The following is a 9,827-nucleotide window of genomic DNA, read 5'->3' as shown; positions in this document are numbered from 1 at the left end:
TATTTCCTTCCCTCAGACTGGCATGAGGGAGAAGTTTCCCTCAGATGGTGCAAAGATAGGAAAGAGGAGAAGACTCAGAAAGCCCAGCTAGGAACAAACAAGGAGAAGAGGCAAAGAAAAAGTCAATAGAAATAGAACAGTCAATATTTCTGATAGAACAGAAATAGAAAGTAGAAGCTAAAAAAGATAAAAAACAGATTGAACTTTGTAAGCTTTCCTTCTGTAAAATAAAAGTCTCCCCGTATCCACTGAAGTGAGATACAAAACCCAACCAACTGCCAAGTTTCCAATGCTTTGAGTCTATTGAGTCTGGGTCAATCTGGTTATTGGTGGTTCAAAAAAAGAACATCAGGAATCCGAAACTGTTGTTTCCAGTTTAGCCCAGAAATGGTCGGTGCAAGGGGATGATCCAGTCTACCCTCCCAAATGTGATACTGAGAGTCCAAGATGGCTTTCAAAAGCCACTGGCATACCATTGCTTGCTCTGCTACCAGTGGAAGTATCAACATGGAGTGCCCAGTCATGATGATCTGCTTATCTTTGGTCATGCTAGTAGGCAAAGTTTGAATGATTGTGGGCACATTCAGCCCCTGAACTCTCTGGAAGGCTTCAGTATGCCATCCAGTATGGGTGATGATGGACAGTGTGGTCCTACGCATCCGGAAGTTAGGGGAGACTGCTATAAGGCTTCACTCCAAATGGATGCTAATTAACTACTGAAAACTAGATTGAAAGGAGTTCAGTACACTAAAAAAAGTTCATAGGTTAGCATTTATTTTTCATTTGGAAACATTTGAATACTTCTGGGAGGTTGTTAACTGAATCAATGATGTAATGGCAGAACCTAGCCATATTTAAATACTTCATTTCATGGTTCTGAATAAGGCAAGAAAGACAACCTTTAAGAGCAACCCTTTTTGGTGGACAGAGAGAGAAAGAGGCTGTGCATTGGCTTCATTTGGGCTTTACTTATAAAATGGGCAGCTGAAGAAAAGATACTATGGCTTACAGAATTGGGGAAGACGAAGGTAGGCAGAATCACAGAGCATTCAAAGCCAGTTTGCTTATTTATTGAAGAGCTTCATGGAAACTCACCTGGCTGGTTGAGAGAGAGTGTGGGAGAGAGAGAGTATAAGCAGAATTTTGAGGACAAGTTTGGTAGGGCTGGAAGATGCTATGGACTAGAGATAGCTCAACCAATCAAGTAATGAAGGAGATTGGCTATAATTGATTTAAGTATGCAGACATGATAGTTACTATATTCCAGAAAGATGTGAGTTCTACCTGGTTTCAAAGTTTTGTTTAGCACCTATTCTGTGGCATATATATCTTGAACAGCATGACTGAGGAATAGTCTTGTTTTGCAATCACTCCCCAAATGTTTCTGAAATCTAAATTAAAAATGGCCCATTTTCTCATGTGTGATTTGTTTTTCCTCCCCAAAGCACTGGGAGCTACTCTGCTTGCTTGCAAACTAAATGTACTCAAAATTCCTGGTTGGATGAAAACATTAGAGAGGAGTTGCAGGGTAAGATAACCAACTGGAAGGGAACGAGTGAACAGGGCTACCAGGTTGGGCTGTAGAAATCTGGATTACTATTAGATAACATTTTCTATGTGTGTGTCTTTAGTCATTCTTGACTCCTGGCAATTAATTGGACACATACGCGTAGTTGGCAAAAGTTTCAGAAGTGGTTTACCATTGCCTTTTTCCTAAGGCTGAGAGAGAGTACCTGGCCCAAATTTATTTTGCTGGTTTTGTGGTCAAAGGCAAAACTAAAACTCATGGTCTCCTTGTTTTTAGCCTGGTACCAAACTGGCTTTCAGATAATAAGAAAACTCTAATTCTGCTGCCATCTCATTGAAAACTGGACTTTTACAGACCAGATCTGGGAGCTCTAAGTTAAATACTCTTTCCCTTCCTGTGTTTTCCTGAGGGCCTTGGAACAATCAAATATTTAAAAAAAACTGAACGTATAAATTTTACTCTATTTTTTATTCAGGCATATTAAATGCCTTTTTTTTTTCATTTGCCACATTCAGGTTAAGCTGGTAGCCACTGTAGGAGGCTTTGAAAACAAAGGAAAACATGCTGGTTATATATGACAACATTTTTACTCTTTTTCCATATAACTCCAAAACACGGCTATATAATGCTAAATTCTCATACCCTCTATAATGCAAATACTGTTTGTATTGCCATCTGAACTACCTGTTAGTTTACCTGGCTGGACAACAATTGAATTTGTTTTTATAGTGATAGAACAAGCTGGTTTAAGTTGCAGAGCCTAGCTGTATACATGCCAACATGCAAACTTCCGCTGTATTAGAAATACCATATCAGGGCTGTAGAAATCCAGATGATTGCTAGCTGCAACAACTTTAGTGCCATTTAGTGCTTTTCTAAATGTTTACATCCCAGTCACAACGTGCCTTACTGCTTCACTTAAACCAGTGGGCACTGAACTGCAGCCTTAATTATTTGGATTTATTCCATTTGGAAAGAACAAAAAGGGCAGCAAGAGATGGTATTCCAATATTGGCGTTTCTTCCTATCTAGCAGTATATTACACCTCAGTTCTCTGCATGAGATTCTGAACACACCATGTATAATAAGGGAAAACAGACTGAAAAATGTATTCTTGTCATGTCATTATTGCTAGATGACTGAATCAGGACATTTGGCTATGATTTACATGCGATCCAATAGAACAAAAGAACACCAATGGCATTCAGTGATGCTGATGATTCCTATTAAAGTCAGTAGCTGATTTTGGAGCGCCTATAAAATGTGAAGGTTTTGACAGGATTGTTTGTATAACTGAATGAAACAGTGATTGGTCAACATGATGTTTGAATATATATTGAAAAGAAACGTATTGGATGCCTAAACATTTGGCTTTAACTTTACTTTAATCTAGGTCACAAATTTCTTTTTCAAGAAAAGCTTCCCCAGTGTCTGTGAGATTGTTGCCCTTCAGCACTTCCTAACTGACTTCCCTGAATTGCTGAGTATACATTCAATTTCTGACAACTGTTTATCTCCATTAAATTTTAGGGTAATCATTTCTTATGTCTGAAGGAATCAGGAGTTGAGAACATCCAGTTCAAGGATTTTGTCAGTCTGCTATGGTGTGTATATATTTTTTAAAAAACCCAAACCTTTATTTGAGAATACTCCTAATTTTACATGATCGGTGATTGAACATCGTGTTGTAATGTGTTATCTAGCCTTGAGAATATGGAGAACCTAAATAATGTGTCTGAATTCATCCTCCTGGGGCTTACTCAGGATCAAGAGTTACAGAAAGCTTGTTTTGGTCTGTTTTTGATCTTCTATGTGGCAATTCTGCTGGGGAATCTACTGATCATTGTCACAATCAAGAGCAGTCACCACCTGACTTCTCCCATGTATTTCTTTCTCAGTTACCTTTCCTTCATAGATATCTGTTACTCCTCTGTCACTGCTCCTAGACTGATAGCTGACTTCCTGGTTAAAAAGAAAACCATCTCTTTTGTTGGTTGCATAGCACAGCTCTTTGGGGTTCACTTTTTCGGCTGTACTGAAATTTTTCTTCTCACACTGATGGCATACGACCGATACATTGCGATCTCCAAGCCTCTCCATTATACCGTTATTATGAACAAGAGTGTCTGCAGTTGGATGGTGATTCTTTCATGGCTGGGTGGGTTTGTACATTCAATGGTACAGACACTCCTCACTACACAGCTACCCTTCTGTGGTCCTAATGAAATTGATCACTATTTTTGTGATGTTCACCCTTTATTAAAATTAGCCTGCACTGATACCTACATTATTGGACTTCTTGTCATTGCCAACAGTGGCATGATTTCCCTCAGTTGTTTTCTTGTGCTGACTATTTCCTACATTGTTATCCTATTCACATTGAGGACCCGTTCTTCCGAAGGACGTCTCAAGGCTCTTTCAACCTGTGCTTCCCACATCACGGTTGTGATTCTGTTTTTTGGCCCCTGCATTTTCCTTTACATGAGGCCTTCAACCACGTTTTCAGAGGACAAAAGTGTGGCTGTTTTCTATACTATTATCACTCCTATGCTCAATCCGTTAATTTACACCTTGAGAAATGAAGAGGTAAAAAATGCCATGAGGAAATTACGGAGCAAAAGAGTAGTTTGGGGTAGGAAATTAAAAGTGGATTTAAAAATATAACCTTGGTATAATCACATGTCATATTAATGGTGGAGAAATGTAGATTAGTGTTAGTACTGGGCCTGTTGGAAGGGGGAGTTTTCCATCTTTAGCAAAGTTTCAACAAAAATGAATCATGTCCGCTTGAAATAATGAGCATATAAGTGGAGCTTCTAATTCAAGATGCCTTACATTTTGATATTATGTATAAATAATTTTTTCCCCCTAAGGTTCATGGCTAGGGACCGAAGATTTAACCTTTCGTCCTGACATACAGTGAAAACAGTAACTATTACATTATGAGATGTAATATTTAGTCAAAAATAATTGTTGCTATAGGCTTGTGACGCTGGGTCAATGCAGAGGGAAAATGTCCCACTTACTTTTGAAAATCTTATTTATGTGGTTATCTGTGTTTCAGGAAGGCTAATTTATTCTTCCTCCTGCTGCAATAGTTCTATTCTGATGATTCAAGGAGCACTAGTTTTGTGTGTTAACTACCCAAGAGGTACTAAGAAGCTTTATAAGTTTGATCTCTGTATAGTCACATTTGAACGCAATTGCTGTTTAGAATCACTTGATGAAATCCATGCAGGAAATTAATTTTAGACATAGACAGCCTGTCTGCCTTTAAAGGAGATATGTTCGGTAGCCAGTATGTCTGTGGACTGTGTTCTCAAGCTGCAGGAGGAATACTAAGAATGGCCACATAGGCCTTTCTATTTTCCTGATATTCTCACTTTGCAAAAATAAAGGAAAATAGGTGCCCATGTTTGGGTAAGTTGAAGAATTTCTAAGACTTTTTTTTTAAAAGATAATTTTGTTATGTTAACTTAGAGATGAGATAATGGCAGGCAATATTCTTTTTCCTCTCCACAATTATATACAATGTCAGCAAGTCTCTCTGTCACCATCAGTATCCGCAAGGGTAGGCAAATGATAAAATGTGTGTGACTATGTGCTTCATAAAATATCAAGATGCAAGAGCATAACTGTGGCATTTATGTTATGACATCATTGCCTGTATGGTCTTATTTTGATGTCATTGGGCTTTGTTATTGATGCTGCTGCCAATCACCCACACTGTTCTTTGGGGGTTTTTTTGTTCCTACTGCCCTTTCAGGGTAATTTAATACAGAAACAAGAACACAGCCAGGAGGAACTCAGAAAAATCCTGTAGTAAATGAAGAGGCTTATTGATTGTTGATGCTGTTTGTCAAAGCTTATCTTAACTTGTGAAAAGAAAAACCGAGAGTCATCAAGCTTGTTGGTGGGGCAAAAGATCAAATGTTGAGGGAAGGCAACTGAAGCCACTGTCAGTAGGAGGACACTAGGAGGAACAGTGTGGTTCCTGGACAGATCAAGGCCTATGGCAGTGAGCTAGACCAGAGGCATGAAGGGACAGCCCAGAGGAAGTTTTGACCAAGGAATTGGGAGTCATGGAGAAAAAATGGCCTGCACTGGTATTCTTGTGAAGATGTAATCTCTTCAACAAAGCATCTGATGAAAATCCAATCTTTGCTCAATGTGTGCGAATAAAGCCAGGGCAGAGAACTTTGCCAGCGGGAGAGGTTTGGAGGAGAATGCCAGTGAATTTTAGCCTGCACATTTCCAGTCAGCTTTCTTTCTGTTTATTCCATCAGCACTGTAACTTCCCAACATAATTTGAGCTCTCTTCTGTGTTGTATTGTTAATAATAAAATCAATTTTGAATTTATTAAATTGCCTTGAGTGTTTTATCTTGCCTTTCCTCTAAGAAGATCATGGTTTTGTATGTTGGATCATCAGGTAGGCAGGAAGAGGTGATGTTGTCCTCAGTCTGCTTCTAGGCTGCTGGGAATTTGCCTTCCCACTGAGAGTTCCTGTTCTACATCAAACATAATGTTTTTCCTGCTGGTGCAAGCAGGACACTCCGTTACACCTCCATTGCAGATGGCTGGTCTGTACGTTGATGGTAACCCCCAGACCCTGCTTCCTGCCTTTGACCTCCATTTTATGATGAGCTGATGGCCTGCTTCCCATGAAATGCTGGACAGAAAAAGATTTCTGGAAAAAAAAAACTTCATTTCCAGATAGGTTACACATGGGTGTCAATCAACTTTAGCGTGCAGTGCAGAAAAATCCAACCCTTTAACTGTGAAGTTTGAGAGTGTTCCTTGTCCACTGCTAGCAATCTCATCTACTCATGAAACCTCTATTGACAACTTCCTCAATAGGCATACTTCACTGTGTTCTGAACAAAGTTTATGCAGAATATTTATTTATTTATTCATAAATCAAATTTATATCACCGCCCAACTCCCCCACAAGGAGGGGCTCTGGGCGGTTTACAACCACACAGTTAAAACCAATAAAAGCATAAATAGTACAGTATAAAATACAATGATTAAATATGATAAAATCCAAGCGATGGTGGTATTGTTGCAGCCTGGGACCAGATAATATTGGTCAGGTAGGACTAGGGAACCAGCCATCCCCAAAACTGACCTTTCCCATCCCCACCGCATGCATAATAACAAAACCAGGTCTTCAGTTTTTCTGAAGTCTATGAGGGAGGGGGCCAACCCCACTTCTGGAGGAAGGGTGTTCCAAAGGGCAGGGGCTGCTGCAGAGAAGGCTATACGTAGCCATTGGAAGGACTGGCCTCCAGACAAATCTTGCTCTTGGATGATCACAGAGCAGAGCGAAAAGAGGTCAAGTCCCTTGACATCCGAGGCGATGTGCAATACATCTTTGAACACCGAAGAAATCTCCAGATCAGCGCAAACTGGAAAGTAGAGAAAGAAATTCAAGTCCAGTGAGTGGGCAGACATGTCAGGGAGGTAGCTAATGATCTCCTCCCCTCCTTTTTGTGGGGATCTTTTCTTTCCTTATGTTTGTGCTCTGTGCCATCAAGTTCTTTCCATCCCCAAAGGGTGAAACATGGAGATGAAATAAGATAGCATAAACACTTAATTAACATAGGAGGAAAAGAGCACACCAAACTTTATTAAATAACTTAAAATGGGTTTTACAACAGATCCACTTATTTTTCTATGTCTCATCAATGCTAGCCAGGCACAGCCCTATAATTATTCTTTACACTGTTTCTGTTGCTGGGGGAGGTATTGTAAGGCTTGGATTCTGCCTCCCTCAGACCTCTTGGGGTGCTCACGTGTCACCACTGCTACGCGAGCTGCGTTGGCTGCCAGTTGGCTTCCGAATGCAATTCAAGATGCTGGTTATGAGCTCTGAACTGATGCAGAAGTCATCTAGCCCAGCACGGTAGATTACAGTTGTCAAAGGGAAAAACCAGGTTAAACACGGGAGGCAGACACACTATAAAACAAGTCACTTCAAAGATCTAAAAGCCTTTTTAAATGTTAGTTCAACAAGCAAGTAAAATTCAACCAATAGCATACAAGGTACCTACTTAGATTCACATTGCAATGCGATGACCATCTTGACCGAGCTGTCAGGTAGACAGCTTGACCAAGAGGCGTCGTTTACTTGGATGCCCTCCTTTTTATCCCTTTAAGCCGCAAACCACATTTATGATTCTGAGATCATTCCCAGAACAAAGTTCAGCAAGCCCCGGTGCCCTGTCCCTGGCACTTCTGTTCTCATCAACAAATTTGCAATTTCCTTCATTTTGCAAGTTCCTCTTACTTCTAGTCATTGCCATACAGGTCACATTTCAGTTACCTTGGCTTTAGTAAATGCAATCAAAACTAAAATTAAAACATATAGAAGGCTACTAAAATTTTCCTCTCACACAGTTCAGAGTCTTCAGTGACTCACAACATGGCTGCCATTCCTCAGAGGCCAGATCCCTACTTCCTATTGCAATGGGAAGTTAGCGTGAAGACGGGGGCTAAGAATCATTGGGCTGAATCCAGCTGCGTTTAGACTTTAAATATAGGAATGCTTGGTTGAGTTTGAGAGCCACTTTGATGTAGTGGTTAAAGGGACCAGGCTAAAAAGCAGGAGATGGGGAGTTTTGCCCTTGGCAAAAAGTCAGCTGGGTGACTTTGAGCCTGTCCCTCTCTCTCAGGCCTAGAGAGAAGGCAATGGCAAACCACTTCTGAATATCTTGCGAAGAAAACTGCATGGATTATCCAGGGAATTGCCAGAAGTCAAGACTGACTCGAAGATAAATAAATAAATAAATAAATAAATAAATAAATAAATAAATGACTTTGTCTTTTGTCACCCCCCTCCCAGCTATGGAAGTGTGTTTCACCCCCACCCTCCTAGTATTTTAGCAAATTTGTAAATTTTAGTTGAATTGATTTTTGATTTTAATGATAATTTTAAATTTATCTTAATTTTCATTATACAGTTTTTATTGTTATGTCTGTATTTTTAATTACTGTAAGATACATTGAGGATTGGATAGATAGAAAGATAGGATATCCAATACATAAATACAGTAATTAATTTGTATGTGTTCTATAGTTTTCATCTTACTCTTACTGAAACACAGATTTTCATGCTTACATTCTGGTGAAGCACAAATGGATAGTAAAGAAAGAAGTTACCACTTTCCAACGGGAATCAAAGGGATGCTATTCAGCAAAATGCAGAATAGCTTCTGAGCAAATAAAACTAGCTAGAAAACTTAACCAGGCAGTGATTGGATGTCATTGGCTGCCTACCTTAGTTTCTATGAAATACTTTCCCATTTAAGAATTGAATCCTTAGCTTGCAGATTTAGTGTTTTTGGCCCATGTTATTCACTCTTTGAACATATTCCGCTTAAGGGAGACCTCAGGTACTCTCCAGTTGTGCTTCTCCTGATTCTGTGGTCCTCCTTTTGTTTTGGCCCTACTTCTTGATCTATGTGCATCCTTCCACTGCCATACTCCTGGAAAAGTCTTGGCTCTCTTTTATGCTAGGGTCACTCCCCTGTTGAGCCCAATCTTTTACAACTGAGGAATGCTAAGATAAAAAATGCCACAAGGAACCTGTAGAGCAAGAGGTCTAGAGAACCAACACAGTGCTTTAGTAGATAGATAAAGAGCACAGACCAAATGAATCAGCTCCCCTTTCCTAATGAGGTTAATTGTTACAACCCTATCCTTTCTCAACAACCAATCTATGGCGTGACAACGCTCTTTACACATCAGTGTCCAGCTGGATATCTCTTTCTTGGATCAGAATAAAAAGCTAGTTGGAAAATCAGTTGCTATGCTCAAGCATTAGAGGGGAGGCCAAACCTGGTCTTGCTGATCCAGATTCTAGTATTCACTTACAGTGGCTGCATTGTTCCGGTTTCCTTTTTTTTTTTGCACTTTTACAGATGTTGAAGGCTTCTTCTGGCTGCCATGACAGTCAACCGTGACATGGCTATTGGCGAATCCATATCTTAGTTATCATGTCTATGTCTCTCTGTCTCTGGCTGCTTTGGGGGCATAAGTTGGGGGTGTCTTGCTGTGTTTCTTTGGGCTCTACATCTTGACCTATGTGTATCCTTCCACTGCCGTTTTTCTGGAAAAATCTTGACTCTTTTTTATGTTTTGTTCACTTGCGTTGGTGTAATAATCAGCAAAGAATGTATCTTTACAGAAAGTGGTGGTTGAGATCCCGAGGCGGAGGGAGGAATATAAGGACACAATTTGTTAAATCTGCAGAGTCTTGTGAAGAACGTGGATTGCACAAAAGCAAGGAAACGAAC

At 39.9% G+C, this 9,827-nt stretch overlaps 1 protein-coding gene across 1 annotated transcript; it reads left to right on the top strand.

The window, feature by feature from the left end:
• The first annotated feature begins 3,229 nt into the window (after nucleotides 1-3,229).
• LOC107326702 (olfactory receptor 4S2-like) lies at nucleotides 3,230-4,192 on the top strand. The gene has a single exon (XM_015891223.2). The coding sequence runs from the start codon at nucleotides 3,242-3,244 to the stop codon at nucleotides 4,190-4,192; it is 951 nt and encodes a 316-aa protein (XP_015746709.2). The 5' UTR covers nucleotides 3,230-3,241.
• The last annotated feature ends 5,635 nt before the right edge of the window (nucleotides 4,193-9,827 follow it).

The sequence above is a fragment of the Python bivittatus genome, unplaced genomic scaffold (genome assembly GCF_059951505.1).
Source record: "Python bivittatus isolate LINGU-HERP-01145 unplaced genomic scaffold, Pbiv_v1 ctg000480_np1212, whole genome shotgun sequence".
NCBI lineage: Eukaryota > Metazoa > Chordata > Lepidosauria > Squamata > Pythonidae > Python > Python bivittatus.
This window is presented reverse-complemented; position numbering and strand designations above follow the sequence as displayed.

Coding starts and splice junctions, on each gene's coding strand:
- LOC107326702 (XM_015891223.2), top strand. CDS start 3,242: ATGGAGAACCTAAATAATGTGTCTGAATTCATCCTCCTGGGGCTTACT.